At 43.8% G+C, this 20,505-nt stretch overlaps 1 protein-coding gene across 2 annotated transcripts in view; it reads left to right on the top strand.

Annotated features, from left to right (window-relative positions):
* Positions 1 to 20,497, top strand: part of LOC120047236 (ubiquitin carboxyl-terminal hydrolase MINDY-2-like) — a 29,973-nt gene extending 9,476 nt beyond the window's left edge. The window contains exons 4-9 of one of the 2 annotated variants that reach the window (XM_038992775.1): positions 11,092 to 11,250; positions 11,994 to 12,096; positions 12,917 to 13,059; positions 13,838 to 14,011; positions 15,192 to 15,374; positions 16,052 to 20,497. In XM_038992775.1, coding sequence (XP_038848703.1) covers positions 11,092 to 11,250; positions 11,994 to 12,096; positions 12,917 to 13,059; positions 13,838 to 14,011; positions 15,192 to 15,374; positions 16,052 to 16,207 — 918 coding nt within the window. In that variant the 3' untranslated portion in view covers positions 16,208 to 20,497. Of the gene's footprint in view, positions 1 to 11,091; positions 11,251 to 11,993; positions 12,097 to 12,916; positions 13,060 to 13,837; positions 14,012 to 15,191; positions 15,375 to 16,048 lie in introns of both variants that reach the window. The other variant, XM_038992768.1, reaches the window with a different exon arrangement.
* The last annotated feature ends 8 nt before the right edge of the window (positions 20,498 to 20,505 follow it).

Below are 20,505 nucleotides of genomic sequence, written 5' to 3'. Positions count from 1 at the left end.
GATAAACTTGGATTAGCTAAGACAACGTGCCATTGGAACACAGGTGTGATGGTTGCTGATAATGGGCCTCTGTACGCCTATGTAGATATTCCATAAAAAATCTGCCGTTTCCAGCTACAATAGTCATTTACAACATTAACAATGTCTACACTGTATTTCTGATCAATTTGATGTTATTTTAATGGACCAAAAATGTGATTTTCTTTAAAAAACAAGGACATTTCAAAGTGCCCCCAAACTTTTGAACGGTAGTGTGTGTGTATATATATATATATATATAAACTCATCAAAAAAAGAAACGGAGGCATGAGGACTGCAGATGTGGCCAGGGCAATAAATTGCAATGTCCATACTGTGAGACACCTAAGACAGCGCTACAGGGAGACAGGACGGACAGCTAATCGTCCTCGCAGTGGCAGACCACGTGTAACAACGCCTGCACAGGATCGGTACATCTGAACATCACACCTGCGGGAAAGGTTCAGGATGGCAACAACAACTGCCCGAGTTATACCAGGAACGCACAATCCCTCCATCAGTGCTTAGACTGTCCGCAATAGGCTACGAGAGGCTGGACTGAGGGCTTGTAGGCCTGTTGTAAGGCAGGTCCTCACCAGACATCACCGGCAACAACGTCGCCTATGGGCACAAACGACAGTGGGTTTGGTGTGTTTACGGACATATTCAATCAATCCCTGTCCCAGTCTGCTGTTCCCACATGCTTCAAGAGGGCCACCATTGTTCCTGTTCCCAAGAAAGCTAAGGTAACTGAGCTAAATGACTATCGCCCCGTAGCACTCACTTCCATCATCATGAAGTGCTTTGAGAGACTAGTCAAGGATCATATCACCTCCACCCTACCTGACACCCTAGACCGACTCCAATTTGCTCACCGCCCCAATAGGTACACAGAAGACGCAATCACACTGCCCTAACCCATCTGGACAAGAGGAATACCTATGTAAGAATGCTGTTCATCGACTACAGCTCAGCATTTAACACCATAGTACCCTCCAAACTCGTCATTAAGCTCGAGACCCTGGGTCTCGACCCCGCCCTGTGCAACTGGGTCCTGGACTTTGACAGGCCGCCCCCAGGTGGTGAGGGTAGGAAAGAACATCTCCACCTCGCTGATCCTCAACACTGGGGCCCCACAAGGGTGCGTTCTCCGCCCTCTCCTATACTCCCTGTTCACCCATGACTGCGTGGCTGTGCAGGCCTCCAACTCAATCATCAAGTTTGCAGACGACACTACAATGGTCGGCTTGATTACCAAAATCAACGAGACGGCCTACAGGGAGGAGGTAAGGGCCCTCGGAGTGTGGTGTCAGGAAAACAACCTCACACTCAACGTCAACAAAACAAAGGAGATGATCGTGGACTTAAGGAAACAGCAGAGGGAGCACCCCCCCCTATCCACATCGACGGGACAGTAGTGGAGAAGGTGGAAAGTTTTAAGTTCCTCTGCGTACACATCACTGACAAACTGAAATGGTCCACCCACACAGACAGTGAAGAAGGCGCAATAGCGCCTCTTCAACCTCAGGAGGCTGAAGAAATTTAGCTTGTCACCGAAAACACTCACAAACTTTTACAGATGCACAATCGACAGCATCCTGTCGGGCTGTATCACCGCCTGGTACGTCAACTGCTCCGCCCACAACCGTAAGGCTCTCCAGAGGGTAGTGAGGACTGCACAACACATCACCGGGGGCAAACTACCTGCCCTCCAGGACACCTACACCACCCGATGTCACAGGAAGGCCAAAAAGATCATCAAGGACAACAACCACCTGAGCCACTGCCTGTTTACCCCGCTATCATCCAGAAGGCGAGGTCATTACAGGTGCATCAAAGCTGGGACCGCTGTTAAACAGCCATCACTAACATTGAGTGGCTGCTGCCAACATACTGACTCAAATCTCTAGCCACTTTAACAATTAAAAATTGGATGTAATAAATGTATCGCTAGTCACTTTAAACAATGCCACTTTATATAATGTTTACACACCCTGCATTACTCATCTCATATGTATATACTGTACTCTATACCATCTACTGCATCTTGCCTATGCCGCATGGCCATCGCTCATCCATATATTTATATGTACATATTCTTATTCATTCCTTTACACTTGTGTGTGTATAAGGTAGTTGTTGTGAAATTGTTAAATTACTTGTTAGATATTACTGCACGGTCAGAACTAGAAGCACAAGCGTTTCGCTACACTCACATTAACATCTGCTAACCATGTGTATGTGACCAATAACATTTGATTTGGACCAGACAGGACTGGCAAAAAGTGCTCTACTGACGAGTCGCGGTTTTGTCTCATCAGCGCTGATGGTTGGATTTACGTTTATTGTCGAATGAATGAGCATTACACCGAGGACTGTACTCTGGAGCGAGATCGATTTGGAGTTGGAGGGTCTGGGGCGGTGTGTCACAGCATCATCGGACTGAGCTTGTTGTCATTGCAGGTAATCTCAACGCTGTGCGTTACAGGGAAGACATCCTCCTCCCTCATGTGGTACCTTTCCTGCAGGCTCATCCTGACATGACCCTCCAGAATGACAATGCCACCAGCCATAGTGCTTGTTCTGTGTGTGATTTCCTGCAAGACAGGAATGTCAGTGTTCTGCCATGGCCAGCATAGAGCCAGGATCTCAATCCCATTGAGCACGTCTGGGACCTGTTGGATCAGATCGTGGGGACTAGGGCCATTTCCCCCCAGAAATGTCCGGGAACTTGCAGGTGCCTTGGTGGAAGAGTGGGGTATCATCTCACAGCAAGAACTGGCAAATCTGGTGCAGTCCATGAAGAGGAGATGCACTGCAGTACTTAATGCAGCTGGTGGCCACACCAGATACTTACTGTTACTTTTGATTTTGACCCCCCCCTTTGTTCAGGGACACATTATTCCATTTCTGTTAGTCATGTCTGTGGAACTTATTCAGTTTGTCTCAGTTGTTGAATCTTATGTTCATACAAATATTTGCACATGTAAAGTTCGCTGAAAATAAACGCAGTTGACAGTGAGAGGACATTTCTATTTTTGCCGAGTTTATATATACAGTTGAAGTCAGAAGTTTACATACAGTTAGGTTGGAGTCATTAACTTGTTTTTCAACCACTCCACAAATTTCTTGTTAACAAACTATAATTTTGGCAAGTCGGTTAGGACATCTACTTTGTGCATGACACAAGTCATTTTTCCCCAAAAAAATTACAGACAGATTATTTCACTTAGAATTCTGTATCACAATTCCAGTGGGTCAGAAGTTTACATACACTAAGTCAGGGGTGTCAAACTCAAATACCCAGTGGGCCAAAATGTAAAACCTGAACAAAGTCGCGGGCCAACATTGAACAAATGAACCTTTTAATATGGACCCAAACAAGTTTTGCTTTAACATTGAATATGGAACAAGCATCGCTTATTACCATACAATATATAATTTAATAGTGGAGACATGCAAAATCGAATTTCAAATGAAAAAACACATCAATGGCATTCATTTATTAAATAAATAAAATTTAAATAAAAATCGTATGCCTCTTTTCTATTTGCAGCCTTCTGATTTAAATACCAAAATAAACTTTTTCCACTGGCTAATAATTTTACAAATAAAATGATAATAAATCAATCAACCATTCAAGCCCATGCCTTGTAGCAAGAAAAAGTGCACAAAGAAAACGTTAATTATTGCACACTGATCTAATCTGATGTGCCAAAGCCAGATACCTGGCATCTCTTCTTGGATGCTAGTTCATCAATGTCTGGGCTCAGGCTCTGAGCTGAAGAAATCCTCAGTATCGAGCGAAGGTGTTCATCAGTCAGACGTCTCCTGTGAGTTGTTTTGGTCATCTTCATCGAGGAGAAAAGTTGCTCGCATAGATAAGTGCTGCCGAACATGGAGAGCATCTGAGCAGCTTGGGTGCGGAGCTGAGGCGTTGTGTCAGGGATGAACCGTGTAAACTGTGCGGCGCCCACAGCATCATACTTTGACTTCAGCGTGTCGTTGCACTAGAGTTCAATCAGCTCCATTTGGATGTTGGTTGGTGCATTTTCCACATCAACTGCGAAGGGATTACTAAGCAGTTCAAACCTAAATTTCTGGACATCGAAGTCGGCAAATCGCCGGCTAAACTCAGCGGCGAGAACACTGAGTTTTTCAGCAAACTGTGCGCATGGGAATACGGCGGTAGAGATCTGCGCTTTTATGGTTTGGCAGCAGGGAAAATGGCAAGGGTTTCCTTGCAGCATCTGATTCTCCCACAGGCACAGTTTAGTTTTAAAGGCCCTCACTGCAGCGTACATGTCTGTGATGATGCGCCCCCGCCTCTGAAGCTGCAGGTTCAGCGCATCGAGATGGCTCGAGATGTCACAGAGAAAGGCCAGCTCACACAGAAACTTTTGCTCCCGGAGCTCTGCTGTATCCTTCCCTTTGGTTTCCAGGAATTGACATATTTCCTCACGCAGCTCGAAACATCTGTTCAGTACTTTTCCTCTGCTTAGCCATCTCACCTCTGTGTGATACGGCACGTCTGCGTATTCCGAACCACACTCCTCTAGAAATTTTTTTACCTGCCGGTGATTCAGACCTTTGGCTCTTATAAAGTTAACTACCTGTGTTACTGTGGTCATAACATGTTCCATCTTTAGGGCTTTGGCACACAGTGATTCCTGATGTATGATGCAGTGGTAAACAGTTAGCTCACCTGCACAGTTCTCTTCCCGCATCTTCTCCCGAACCATGCCCACCAGTCCACTCTTTTTACCGCACATCGCTGGCGCACCATCTGTCGTTAATCCAACGAGTTTATCCCACGGCAGCTTTATTTCAGTTACACATTTGGAAACCTCCTCAAAGATTTCCTTTCCTGTGGTTGTGCCATGCATTGATTTGAATCCCAATAGCTCCTCCGTAACACACAGATTTGAGTCCACTCCACGGATGAAGACTGACAGCTGAGCAGTATCAGATGCGTCGCAGCTCTCATCCACAGCGAGGGAGAACGCAACGAAATCTTTTCCCTTTTCCATCAGCTGGTCATACAGATTGGTGGCAAGATCACATGTGCGATCAGCTACTGTGTTCCTGCTCAGGCTCACGTTTGAAAATGCTTGCTTTTTCTCTGGGCATACGAGGTCACAAACTTTCATCATGCACTTTTTCACGAACTCTCCCTCATTAAAGGGCCGGGCTGATTTTGCGATCTCTGCTGCCACTATATAACTAGCCTTTACAGCAGCCTCACTTTGTGATGTGGCTTTTTTGAACATATTCTGTTGTGAAACCAAACTTCTTTTCATCTCCTCTACTTTCTGGCTCCTTTGAGTCATGTCCAGGTCCTTGTATTTGTCATGGTGTTTCGTTTCATAGTGTCGTCTAATGTTGTACTCCTTTACTTACAGCCACGTTGACTCCACAAACAAGACAAACAGGTTTGTCTTTTACATATGGAAACAGATATTCTGCCTCCCACTTGTCCAGAAAGCTCCTGTTTTCTGCCTTTCTTTTCGCCATTTTTTGGGAAGGGATAGCGCGCTGACAGTTGTAGCGTCTATGTTGCTATGACTACTGTCACAGAGGAGAGGGCGTTTCTGGGTCCTGTCCTGATTGGCGCGCGAAAACAACAGCAGAGCATTATGGGATTCGTAGTATTAGCGGTGAATGCGCTGTATAATACCGGCGGGCCAGCTCTAGTAGTAATTTGGTATTGTCTCGCGGGCCAAATATAATTACCCCGCGGGCCAAATTTGGCCCGCGGGCCAGAGTTTGACACTTAGTGACTAAGTTGACTGTGCCTTTAAACAGCTTGGAAAATTCCAGAAAATCATGTCATGGCTTGAGAAGCTTCTGATAGGCTAATTGACATCATTTGAGTCAATTGGAGGTGTACCTGTGGATGTATTTCAAGGCATACCTTCAAACTCCGTGCCTCTTTGCTTGACATCATGGGGAAATCAGAAAAAAATGGTAGACCTCTACAAGCCTGGTTCATCCTTGGGAGCAATTTCCAAATGCTTGAAGGTACCACATTCATCTGTACAAACAATAGTACGCAAGTATAAACACCATGGAACCACGCAGCCGGCATACCGCTCAGGAAGGAGACGCGTTATGTCTCCTAGAGATGAAAATACTTTGGCGCGAAAAGTGCAAATCAATCCCAGAACAACAGCAAAGGACCTTTTGAAGATGCTGGAGGAAACCGGTACAAAAGTATCTATATCCACAGTAAAATGAGTCTTATATCGACATAACCTGAAAGACCGCTCAGCAAGGAAGAAGCCACTGCTCCAAAACCGCCATAAAAAAGCCAGACTACGGTTTGCAACTGCACATGGAGACAAAGATTGTACCTTTTTGGAGAAATGTCCTTTGGTCTGATGAAACAAAAATAGAACTGTTTGGCCATAATGACCATTGTTATGTTTGGAGGAAAAAGCGGGATGCTTGCTAGCCGAAAAACACCATCCCAACCATGAAGCACGGGGGTGGCAGCATCATGTTGTGGGGGTGCTTTGCTGCAGGAGGGACTGGTGCACTTCACAAAATGGATGGCATCATGAAGGAGGAAAATTATGTGGATATATTGAAGCAACATCTCAAGACAGTCAGGAAGTTAAAGCTTGGTCGCAAATGGGTCTTCCAGATGGACAATGACCCCAAGCATACTTCCAAAGTTGTGGCAAAATGGCTTAATGACAACAAAGTCAAGGTATTGGTGTGGCCATCACAAAGCTCTGACCTTGAACCTATAGAAAATTTGTGGGCAGAACTGATAAAGCGTGTGCGAGCAAGGAGGCCTACAAACCTTACTCAGTTACACCAGCTCTGTCAGGAGGAATGGGCCCAAATTCACCCAACTTATTGTGGGAAGCTTGTGAAAGGCTACCTGAAACGTTTGACCCAAGTTAAACAATGTAAAGGCAATGCTACCAAATACTAATTGAGTGTATGTAAACCCACTGACCCACTGGGAATGTGATGAAAGAAATAAAAGCTGAAATAAATCCTTCTCTCTACTATTATTCTGACATTTCACATTCTTAAAATAAAGTGGTGCTCCTAACTGTGACCTAAGACAGGGACTTTTTACTAGGATTAAATGTTAGGAATTGTGAAAAACTGAGTTTAAATGTATTTGGCTAAGGTGTATGTAAACTTCCGATTCCAACTGTATATGTATGTGTGTATATATATATATATCTTGTTCTTGACTTTTTGTTTGATATTGTCTGCTGCATATTTGAATAGTCAAGCTCCTTTTATGATTTTGAAGAGCGTTGAACGAGTTCATCATAACAGAGTTCTATTTATAAATTCTGGGTTCAAAACATCAAACATCATCTGTCGGAGGATATGAGGATTAAAATAGCGATTGCTTGGCTGTTGTTAAACAGTAACTCAGAAACTGGAGCGATTAGTAAAGATTTATTCCGCAAGGACTGGTCTTGGTAATGTTCCCATGATAAAGGGCACTCCTGAGAGTTTGCACACTGTAGCACAATTCACTTGACAGCGCTTTTATGGTTATACGATATAGAATGTTCTATTTTATTGAGATGGAGATGCTCCTAAAAAATAATGTAGCAGGATGGGAGTGTGTTGCTGTATATATACATGATTGTGGATTTTAAGAGTGCACAGTTGTAGACTAAAATGCAGACTTAAACTAACGTGGGCTACTGATGGATTCTATTAAACTGTAACATGTTAAACTGTAGTTTTTATCCTGTTTAGTGAATGATTACTGTGAGTATTAATGGAGTTTAGGTCCTGAAACTGTGTGTATGCTAATTTAGAAACCATAACCCAATCAGAGAAGAGGAAATTGCCTAGGATCAGAGAGCAGGGTCAAGCCCAGAACAGAAGATGGACGAGGTGGGATTCTGACATCTGGCTAAACAAAGAGAGGACCATGGACATTCCACAGGGGAGCCAGAGGGAAACTCATTGGGGTCATAAAATGTATAGCTGGGGAGGTGACAACTACAAGAGGGTGGTGACAAAAAGGAGGGAAGAGGATAAGATGTTTTGTGAACTTTCTAAATATGTGCACTCAGCTGACTGTATCCTTGGTATTAAACACTTGGAACTTCTCTTGAGCTTTTGGTCTCAATTTCTTATTGCAAAGAGGTTGCAATAGCGTTTTTCTTTTTAACACTACCTAATAAAGTTTTGTGCCAGATCTCCATAATACTCGGGGAGCTGTCCAGTGTGCCATTGACATGAAAACTGAAGCAAAGCCTGTGTGTCAATCAGTCTGTCAGTCAACTTCGTGGTCCTATCAGCCTGATTTGCCAGCGGATGGAGGTCTGGAGTCACTCACCAGTCCCAAGTGGAAGCAGAGCATGTGTGAGAGAGAGAGAGACCTGCTGGTTTGAGCTGGCGGATGAGCGTGGCCGTGTGTGTGTGTGTGACTGCTGTGGGAATTAAATGTTGATCTGGCTCCCAGCCTGCTAGTGGAACATGTGACAGGAAGGCCGGCCTGTTTATCCAATCAGTCTCCCTCTTCCGTAAAAGCTGGAGTGGAACCATTGAATACTGGCCTTCATTGTCCAGTGACCAGGGAATAGTCTACTGTACATCATCACATGCAAATACCACAGGCTCTGTGTGGATCCCATATTCAGCATAGAATTTATGATTAGTGTGGTTAGGGTGGCATTACTTAGATGTAGTCAGGTCATAATCTGTAGACTGTGAGCGGCTGGAGCCGAGTGGAGCAGGGCTTGGCCACACAGCAGGAGGGCGTGGGTGTGCAGAGCAGGCAGCATGTTGGGCACTGGGCAGAGCGGGAGCAGTGGGCGGGCACGTTCCTGATCTCTTACTGTGCTGCCAGCTTCGCCACCCGCTAGACAGAGACGCAGTGCCCACACGTTTGTGTGTGCACTTGTCAGTGTGTGTGTTTTTTGCTTGTAGGCACATTTTGTATATACAGCGCTGACTCACGTTTGACTTGTGCTTTAGCACCTGTCCTCAAGAATACAAGTAGGAAAACATGGAGGATAAAGCAGAGAGAATCCTTGCTGTGTGTCTCAATGATGGACTACATGACCCCCCCAAAAATTCAGACCATTATTCCTCCTCCACCAAACTTTACAGTTGGCACTATGCATTGGGGCAGGTAGAGTTCTCCTGGCATCCGCAAAACCCAGATTTGTCTATCGGGCTGCCAGATGGTGATGCATTATTCATCACTCCAGAGAATGTTTCCACTACACCCGAATCCACTAATTTTAAGACAGCAAAGCAAAGCACTGTGGAAGTGGATGAAGTCCCCCGCTTAGTGAGGTGCTAATCAGTAGCTCTCAGGGGGTTCATCTGATGTCATGTGACTGAAGCTCTCTTCCCTTGGAGTGGAGCAGCTGCATGGTCTGTTACATGAACCATACTAATCCTCCCCACAACTGTCCACAGGCGTCCTAATCCCCCCCCCCCCCCCCCCCACACACACACACACACAGATCGTCCAGCGAAAGGCTTTTCAACGACTCACACCGCTAAGTGCGAAAGCTGGAGAATCTCCCTGCTTTTGGGAATTTATTTTCCCTCTTATTGACAGGTTATCCTCTTAGAAAATTGAGAAAATACACACAAAGTCACCCACTATCACCTCTCTGTGCGTGTGGGGTGTGGGGACAGCTGCAGAGGCTCCCTGTGACACAGACCAAAGCAACGGTCATCAAAATTGTTAAAAGGTTTTGAAAACAATTCTAATAAATGCAGCAGTTGGACAATAGATGAAGATACTCCAAACTTTTATATCATTTTTTTTTATCCATCAGGATTGACTGAATTATAGCACATAAAACATTTTACTGGCACTGAAAAATAATGAATGGCATTCAGGGATTTTGTTGGGAATTCAGGTGTTTATTTCTTTGGGGGGGGGTGCACTCACCATTTTATTTATAGATATATATATGTATATATAAGTCAGGTATTTCTTTTATATTTTATGTTAAAATAAAGAAAATGTGTACTTGAAACAGTTGCATAAATACAATGGATGTATTTGCATAAATGAAAACATTAACATAAAGGGGTGGAACAGGGCTGCAACCACAAACACTTCCTCTGTCTTGGACTCTCGGTCTACCTGCACTCACCTGTGCTGTCTAGACTGCCTAATTAATGACTGTTGTCACATTCTGTTGCATAATTCAACAATTGTGCCAATAGCAGGATACCCTCGGATTAAAAATCAACACGCTTGGCTATAGATTACACCTATCTATACATACTTTGAATTGTTTGCAAGTTCAGACATAATATCACTATAATCCGAGTGTTCATTTTCAGAAGTTGCTTTCATTTCAGTGCATTTAATTTGTCAACATTTCAACTGTAGCAAATTACAACTTTTTTCAATTCCACAAAAAAATGAACACCCATCAAAATAAAGTGATCATTCTTGTGTTGAGATGTGTTACATCCGCGAAAAGAAGCTTTAGTGTTCTTATAGATGCAACGGAAAGACAATGTATTCCATTCAGCCCATTTCAGGCGTTACCGGAGTGTGTTTGACAGGTCATTACAAATATTTCCGCGGTCGTAACGTTAATGAATAAAAAAGACAGGCACAAGCAAAAGTATGATGGAGTCGTAGAAGTAAAGTGAAAGCAATCAATTCAGAAAGATTTAAGTTACACGTGGATTTTGCACCCCTCAAACACAGGAAACAGATGGCTGAAAAAGACAGATCCTCAGGTGGGCGGGGCATGCGCATTGCTACAGACGGGTCTTGTTAGTCTTTTGTGTGTCTGAGGGGGGAACGACAGGAGGGAGTGATGAGTACGGTAGACAGGAAGTTCCTTGGTCAGGACACTTTCTGATTTGTAAAGTTTGTATACTTAACTGATAGTACAAACTAGCAGGTTTCTGTGGGTGAGTCTGCTGTTTTTCTAGCTGTAACTGCTGTAGTATGTGACAGTGGTTAGTTCACTGTCCTCAACATTTATTCCAATGTCAAATCTTATTTCAATGCCATACTTAACAAGAATTCTACAAAGACTAACATCCCTGGCTAAAGACCTTGAAAAGGAACATGACTTTCTATTTGTTGTCCCCCAGAATATGAGTGATGCCATGGCGGTGCTGCACAAGCTGCAGACAGGGCTGGATGTCAACGTGAAGTTCACAGGGGTGCGGGTCTTTGAGTACACCCCAGAGTGCATTGTCTTTGACCTGCTGGACATCCCTCTCTACCACGGCTGGCTGGTGGACCTGCAGGTGAGAACCCTTCCCTCTCTCAGCCCCCTTTAAAAGTAGACTCAGCGAGTTGACATAAATGCACAAAGAAAACAGCAGTAGTGGGTCAATATCCGCAATAACTCAGAACGTTGAAGCCTGAGGCTGGACTTCTCTGCTGTTTTGGTCCTGTAGTTACCACGTTGTAGCAGCGTGAAGCAAACCCGTGCACATGCCCAGATCCTCTGTGTGACTGTGAGAGCAAAGTATTGCATCGCACTCATTGCAGTAACTACGTTGCTGCTCATGGCAACATCATAACGCTAAGTTTACCTTTTTAACCCATGTAGCTATTGCTATGATATACAGGCAAATATATTGTTTAAAGTCACCTTGTCCTAGAGAGATTTACACTGTTATCAAAACGTCACGCCAGGGTAAGCCTACACGAAACACAGCCCTTATTTTAAGTGTTTCTAAAATCCCCTGTGGGAAAAATTAATGGTGGAAAAACGATTGGAACCATTTCCCTGTTTGACCACTAGGTTTTATGGGTATTATAACTCATACTGTGGTACTCTATAGCCGTTTGTCATATAGACAATAAACCAACTCCACACATTATTTATGAAAGAAATTACTTCAGAATGACTGGTTAGCGTACAGCTCCTCTTGAGTATTTTTCTTTTGAAAACATGACAATATGCTCTTGTCGCTTGTTCTTCACTGCATAATAGAACACAACAATGGTTGATGAATGCCCTCTCCTCTTATGTTCCCTCCAGATGGGCGACACAGTGAAGGCAGTGGGTAACTGCAGCTACAACCAGCTGGTGGAGAAGATAATCTCTTGCAAACAGTCGGCCAGCAGTGAGCTGGCTGGGGAAGGTGGGTGGACCGACCGACTGGGGGGATGTGTTGCTTGCTTTCTTTCTCGCTGCCTCTCCACTACACATCCCAGGCTGCTTGATAAGGCCGACATTTCCTCCTATTGCGCTGAGCAGATAAACGGAGGCCTGGCCTAAACATTCCTGTGGACGACTGACTTCAGTTGAGCTCTATTCCCTTCCCTCTCTCACGCTGCTCGTATTGCTCACCCAGGACAGTTCAGATGTATTCCTGTCATAGGCACGTTTTCTTCTGGGCTGAATGTTTTATGCTTTTAGCATCAAGTTTAAGTTTTATTAGTCGTATATACGGGATACGCATGGTATACATCGTCCAATGAAATGCTTACTTGCAGGTTCTGCAACAACAATAAGAAAGAATAAAATATAAGAATACGAACATAAAGTAAAGGCTCAGTAGAATAGAATAAACATTTTAGCATCATCACATAAATAAACAAATAACGAAAGAGTGAGTCAGTTAGCGTGGCGAAGAGCTGTGTCTCAGTTTCCTCTCCAGTGCTTCTCCACGGTCTGTCTAGTTGTCTCCTCGTCTTAGTTAGAATATCCCCCTGTCTCTTCGTGTCACTCAATACAACTCTGTCTATCTCGCTCTCTTTCTCTCTGTGTCTCATTCTATAGGTCAGTGTGTCTATCCTTGTTCGTCTGTACATCACTTTATATCTCTATATCAGTCCCTAAGTCTTTGTCTGTTTGTCAGCCTGTCGGTCTTGTGTGTCTGTCTCTCTCTCACTGACTCGCTCTCTATCTCTTGCCTTCTCCCTCCCTCTCTCTCTTTCTCCCTCTCTCTCTACCTGCAGGCTTTGTAGCCGAGCAGTTTCTGCACAGCACGGCCACCCAGCTGACGTACCACGGCCTGTGTGAGCTCACGTCCACCGTGCAGGAAGGAGAGCTCTGTGTGTTCTTCAGGAACAACCACTTCAGCACCATGATCAAGTTCAAGGTGAATGACCACTCAAGTCATTGACGAGACAATATCCACTGTTTCATGGTTATGACAAATGGGGCCTTGCAGTACTGTTTACTGTGAATGGGTCTTCCTTACTTTCCTCTGCTACAGCGTCCCAAAACCACCATCCATTATGAACAAAAACAAGTTAATTAAGTCTGCCTTGTCCTCTTAGTAGTGGGAAAGGGTGTTATATAAATTAATTGCATAATGTTACCGAATTCATATCACTCAGTCCCAGATAAACCTTTATTTCAAATGTATTGCTAGCTTCCGGATCAGATCACCCCATTCTATGTATTGTAGGTTGTTGACACATGGGGACTTTCTTTCATCCAAGTCTTTTCAACCATCTGTTAACAGCTGAGCACTGTTAGTGCGTTCCCCTTCTCCCTGTCCTCCCCCTCCCAATAGATCTCCCCATATCCCAGGCCCAGGTGATCTAATGCTCAGTACACAGGGTTCTGAAGCTGGTGTGAGGGCATAAATACAAATGCCCCAAGGAGCATGGTAGACACGTGATGGGGACCTATTCAGCACCTCGAGTCTTAATGCTATCTACGATGGTTTCAACCGCCTTGTGGTCCCTCCACTTATCACTGCAGCTGGGACAGGCTCTTCCTGTTATCTGTAGCAGGGGAAGTTGAGCAGGCCTGTCTGTGTGAGAGTGTGTGTGTGAGCATGCTTGCCAAGTGAAGCAAGCTGTGTGTAGCACCCATGACCCCAAGTGTGAAAGTGTGTAGATGTATAATGTGTGTCTCTGTGTGATCAGGGCCAGCTGTACCTCCTGGTGACAGACCAGGGCTTCCTGACGGAGGAGAAGGTGGTGTGGGAGAGCCTGCACAATGTAGACGGGGATGGCAACTTCTGTGACTCTGAGTTCCGCCTGCGACCCCCGTCAGACCCAGAGACGGTGTACCGCGGACAGCAGGACCAGATAGACCAGGTCAGACCACTACGCCAATTGGGCCCTCTGATCCAGTTCCACTTCATTAATGGGAGCAATGACAAACAATGCTGAACACCCATCTAGCTGACTCATGGCAGCCATTTCGCACTGTTGGGTGCACCACATATCTCTTGCAGAGGATGTATACCATGGAGAACAAGGTGCACAGTCACAGTGCAGCATTACAAAAATACTAGGTCAGGGGGAGTCACAATCAGAGTGTACCTGATTGTGGTAGCAGGTAGCCTAGTGGTTAGAGCGTTGGACTAGTAACCGAAAGGTTGCAAGATTGAATCCCTGAGCTGACAAGGTAAAAATCTGTCGTTGTCGCCCCTGAACAAGGCAGTTAACCCACTGTTCCTAGGCCGTCATTGAAAATACGAATTTGTTCTTAACTGATTTGCCTTGTTAAATAATGGTAAAATAAAATAAAAACAGAGTGGATTGTATAAAGGGTACAGTAAATATTACACATCCCCTCTATCTGGGCTCTGTTTTCCCCGTGGCTTCCTAGCCTGCTCCATCTGCACTCAGCTCTACTCTGGAGAAGTAGTGGGGGAAAGTTCCTCAATAATATATGTTCAAAGCTCATCTGCTCTGTCTGAATGCCTGATCAGGAAATGACCGTGACATGTGGCGCCTCCCTATGTACTGCGCTGCATCACGCTGCACTTCGATTGGCTGTTTAATAATGCATGATGTGGTTTGTGTCCCCTGTGCAGACGACAGCTGATTGGCTGGCCCGTTAGGCCTGGTGGCAGGGCTGCCCTGCAGCTTGTCCATCTGCCAGGGTCCATATTCACCACCTCACCCAATACAGAGAGGGGGGAGGAGTCATCTCTACTCACACTCTCATCCACCCAGACACTCTTATGCTTGAGAGGTCATATCATAGCCGACAATTAAGACAGTCTAATGCTGCACTCAGGAAAATATTTGGTTTCACTCTACATGAGGGTTATGAATGAAGAAAGAGGTGTGTAGCCCTGACTTTAAAATGGGTGGTGTTTTGTAGCTTACAACTAGGCTTACTTAAACTAGGCTTACTTGGCAGTGGCACATCACTCTGGTAACAGTGTAAACACCATGACGTGAGACTCATTGATCTGGTTCTATTCTCTTTTTCTCTCTCTCTTTCTCTCTCTTTACCCCCCCCCCCTCTCCTCTCTGTATGCAGGACTACCTGATGGCGTTGTCGCTGCAGCAGGAGCAGCAGAGTCAGGACCTGCAGTGGGAGCAGCTCCCCGAGGGCATCAGTGACCTGGAGCTGGCCAAGAAGCTGCAGGAGGAGGAGGACCGACGAGCCTCCCAGTACTACCAGGAACAGGAGCAGGAGCAGGCTGCCGCAGCACAAGCGCAGGTCGGGGGAGGAGCCAGGGAGGGAGGGAAAGGGAAAGGGGGATACCTAGTCAATTGTACAACTGAATGCCTTCAACTTAAATGTGTCTTCCGCATTTAACCCAACCCCTCTGAGCAGGAGGGGAACTTGTGAGAAGGGGGAGGGAAGATGCGAGGAGTGGAATTGAATGAGGAATATGATGAGAGAAAGATGTGTAGGAAAAAAGAAGGAATGAGGATGAGAAAAAGGGTAAGGGTTGTCAGTTTATATAGATATAGCAGTCAGGGGCTTAGTCAGATAGAAATGAAATATATAGCTGACATGATTCTGTTGTACACAATACATGTTCTATCTGAATGTATCTCTATGTTCAAATACAGCTCTGGGCTGTTCTTATGCACGGCGCATAGCAGAGTACCTGGATACAGCCCTTAGCCGTGGTATATTGGCCATTTACCACAAACCCCCGAGGTGCCTTATTGCTATTATAAACTGGTTACCAACTTAATTAGAGCAGTAAAAATACATGTTTTGTCATAGCCGTGGTATACGGTCTGATATACTACGGCTGTCAGCTAATCAGCATTCAGGGCTCAAACCACCCAGTTTATAATGTTGCTTATTCACCCGCTTGAATAAGCAACAGGTAGGTATTATGCTTGACACTCCTGTTCCATCCTGTCTGTGTTGTGCAGCAGCCAGCAGAGGGAAGTGACGAAGCAGACAGAGCAGAAGCAGCATCATCATCATCAGCTGCAGCTGGAGCCACGCCCAGCCCAGGGAAGCAGCCTTCTGCCGGGGAGCGCAAACCCAAAAAAGAGCCCAAGGATAAAGACAAATGTGTTCTATTGTAACATAGGATGGTTGTGTGTTTGTGTGATAGAGAAAGAGGGGGGCAGCATTTTTTTTCACATTGACCTGACAGCCTACGAACAGCCACTTTTGAAAGCGAGAGATAGCGATGAGACAAACTGAGGAGTTGCCATTCCCAAGCCACTGGTGCCTGCCATCCTCTACCCTCAGTGGGCCCGGACAACAGAGGAAAGGACGCTATGACAACTACCACTAATCTTTTGTACAGTTGGCCAAACTTTGTTACAAGTCGCACAGTGTTTGTGATCTGGGGTCAAGGTTAATGGGGGTGGTTTTATAGCAAAATGAGAACAATTCCAGAAACAGGATGCTGGGAGGGAAAGAATTCAGAATCTGAAATATCTCCTCTCATGACACCAACGTTTTTCAAGGAAATCGTTTTCATTCATTTTCATTATTGCAGTTGATAAGCTATTTTATTTTTATTTTTTACAGCACATATGTATAGATATGCCTGCTTTGATTCAGTTCAGTTTTTGAGCGTTAGACTTTTCACTGAAAACTCAACCTTCGTTTGCTAGCTTTTGGTTGGTGGGGGTAATTTAGCTCCTTCCAATTGGAGATAATCAAGAGTGTGTTCAGAGTCTTATTGGGATAGAGATGAGGTGATAGTGACATCAGTGAGTGTAATATCTAAGCACTCCTGTCTCTTCGCCACGTTAATGGATGCCAAATTACTACTTTGCGTGTGTTTTTGCGTGTGTTTGCATGTGTGCTTGTATGCGTGTGTAAGAGTATTTTAGAGAACAATTTTCTTTTGGTATATACTTAAATTGAAAGGGATTCATTTGTTTTTGCCGGTTAGAAATGAATGTAAGACCCTGTTGTGACAAGCCTTTTGTATATCTCTCTAACACTACCCACATCCCTGTTCTTCCTGAGAGGCCTGTAAATCAGTGCCATACTCTGGTAAGGGCTGTCTCTACCAACCCTCATCTGCCATTTAAGACTCGCCCTATCCAGATTGGCTTTACCAGAGTATGGCAGTGTTGAATTCTGGTGTGTGTGTGGCATTGGTGTCTACAGTGTGTATGTGTGGCTGATATGCTTAGCTGCATTGATTTATGCTCTTAATTTCAACTTGGAAATAACCTAACGTCAACAAGAATGTTTTCCGATGTATATGAGAAGTTGGATTGAAAGATATGCCATGTATTTCATTTCTCATATTTGCTGTATATGCTTCACATCCAGTAGAGTCTGGACAATCACACAGACAGAACCATGGAAACACAGGACGGTGCACCTAATTTGACTTCTGTCACTCACTCCCTGAGAGACTTGGCTGGTTATTGGTTATTGGCTGCAGAGGAAGAGTGATAGTATCCCACACTAATAGTCTTTAGTGCCCAATGTCACACAGATCTGCCGGCAGTTATGTTGTCAATATGGGATGTTGTCGATATGGGAAGCCTCGTGACCTAGTTGAGTTATGGAAGTAGGATTTTCTAATGTAGCCATGTTTGAATCCATGTGCTTCTCCTACATCATCTGACTTTCAAACAAATTTATATACATTGTGTACATACCTAATGCACATTTATGACAGAGCTAGCTAGTAGTTTGCACCAGTGTCCTACTATGGTACTGCCTCCTGAGAGATTTACTGTTTTCTATCTACACATTCCAGCTGGATGCCTTGACTCAAGCCTTGTGTTGTACGTCAGACCTAGAAACACAGTTATAGGGGAGACTCCTCGCAGTGCTGCTAGTTAAGGGGTCTCCCATTTTTGGTTGTTACATTTTGTTCTCATTGTCCAGAAATGGACAACCCCAGCCTTCAAGGACAAGTCCAGTACTTAGTATTTATTTTTGCCTGGCTACTGGCTGCAGGCTACCTGACAAACCGGTAGTAAGGCTTATCTGCAGGCTGGACTTGAGGACTGGGGTTAGCTCAGCCTGTCTATACGGTCCTCACGAGGCCACACTTACTCTGTATATAAAATGCCTTACAACATTTACAATATCTTTTATAAGAATAAACGGAAACAGGTGTATTACCAGAATGAGACAATCTGTAGATTTTAAACTAGACATCAGAAATACTCTCAGGCCTTCTCTGAAGGGACATATCCTTGAGTGTCTTTTGTAAATTGTTTGTGTATTAGCTGCCTTGGCAACAGCAATGATTGATATATACCATTGTAAAGTATTTAATATACCTTGTAGTAACTCCCTCAAGAGAATGTGTTGTAATGTAAATGTGTAACCATGTATAGGTATCAGTAACAAATGATTTCAACACATGGTATCTAACTAGGTCGACTTCATATTATCAGGCTGTGCATAATTATCGCTAGTTATGTTCACGGATGGCATAACGATGGGTTTCTGAGCTTCTCTCAGGCCTACCTAGTCAAAGGAATTCACTATGACTTTACACTAGAATAGGTTTGCCCCTTGTAATGGAATTCAAGGCTGCTTTTCGAAAGTGAATTAAACTGCTGCTGCTTGTATGTTCACAATGACTACCCAAAAAGTAATATATGGCTGAATAGACAGGACTTAAAGAGAAACATCTATGTTGAAGCGAGCGTGTACATCCTGTTTATGGTATGCTACAGTATGTCATTATTGACTAGTGATTTTGTGAAAGGTTGGGGTGATGGGGGATGGGCGAAGGACCACGTCCCTTTGAGTGTCAGGGACACAATCCATATTCTTGTTTCTTTTGTAAAATAACATCCATTTTAAAGTTACCGTCACACTGCAGCTTGAATTATACTGGCCTAAACCCATTTGTAACGATGTTCAAAAGGCAACTAGTGAGTATTATGATGAGAACCTCAGAGGGCCACTTTATCTAATTACTTTGAGGTTTTTGGGGGAGCAACAAGATGTTAAACACATGCGTCACACACATTTAAAAAAAAATTACATTGCATTATTTACCAGTATCTAGATATTGTTTTATGTGTTTCAGCTTGAATGTTGTTCCTCAAAATAATTGATAAGGATTTTGTTTGTGGAATGTCTCGAGTGAATATGTGTAAGCCTTGTTATAGTGCTGGAGCGGTAAATACTGTACAAACAATAGTCTGTTAACAAGGTAGTCCTTGAACATATAGTCATTGTAATTGGTTTTGCACTGTTACATTGATATGCACTACTAAGGCTGTGTTTGGACAGGCATGTTCTTTCCAAGCGCATCAGATCTGATTGAAGACCAATTAGTGAGAAAAAAGATCAGAATTGGTCTGCCTGTGTAAACAGCCTAAGAGAAGAGAAAATACCTCATTTTATACAGAATTAGAAATTGTGCAAGAGTGCTTTTGTTCTTTGGGTACCTTGTAAAAATGGAATACTGTCTAGAATTGCTACAACAGTAGCTCTTCCAACAGTCAGTTGAATATGAAATGCTCAATTGTTTCTTTATGACAAAGGTATGAAAGGGCTGGTTAAATGTTTTGGCTAAAAGTACATTAAGTACTGTGTAGCCCTTTTCAATAAAAGTTGATGCAACTTGAACTTCAGGTAGCTGTTCACCCGTTTATCTGCTAAGGCCAGAATTGTTTAATAGCATTTGCGTAGCTTTTCACACAAAAATATGTCACTAATGCCGCTGGCTGGTCATCTAGAGCACAGGTGTCAAACTCATTCCACGGGGGGCCGAGTGTCTGCGGGTTTTCGCTCCTCCCTTGTACTTGATTGATGAATTAACATCACTAATTAGTTAGGAACTCCCCACACCTGGTTGTCTAGGGCTTTATTGAAAGGAAAAACCAAAAACCTGCAGACACTAGGCCCTCCGTGGAATGAGTTTGACACCCCTGATCTAGAGGGAAGGGATTTTAAAAGTTGGCTATTTCGACATTGATACTGTATAGATTGGAGAAAAGTATTAGTAGTAGTTTCATATGGGAAATGTGTAAAATCAGATATTCTGGAGCACAGAACATGAACGCAATCCACCATATTGATTTAACTTGTTCTGTTGAGATTAAATGCAATTATGTTATTCTGATGCATAATACTGAATGCAACAAATGCATACTAATGACATTTAGCAGAGTATAATTTCAATTATGTATTATGTTAATATTTTCACTTATGTTTAACCACACACAAAAAAGGTCAATCCTCGTGTTGGAAGGTTCAAATGTTTATCTATATACATATGACCAAATAATGTATGTAGCCTATCACAGTACCTTTGCAAAATGTAGATGGTGTTTCTTCTGTAACAAAATGCCTTAGACGAGGGATATTCAGCCTGATTATTAAAGTACATGGACAATAAAAAATAAAAACTTGTTCTCTTTTCACAACCACTCAATGT

This window comes from Salvelinus namaycush, chromosome 1, assembly GCF_016432855.1.
Source record: "Salvelinus namaycush isolate Seneca chromosome 1, SaNama_1.0, whole genome shotgun sequence".
NCBI classification, from domain to species: domain Eukaryota; kingdom Metazoa; phylum Chordata; class Actinopteri; order Salmoniformes; family Salmonidae; genus Salvelinus; species Salvelinus namaycush.
Note: the sequence above shows the minus strand (reverse complement) of the source record. Positions and strands in the feature narration are given on the sequence as shown.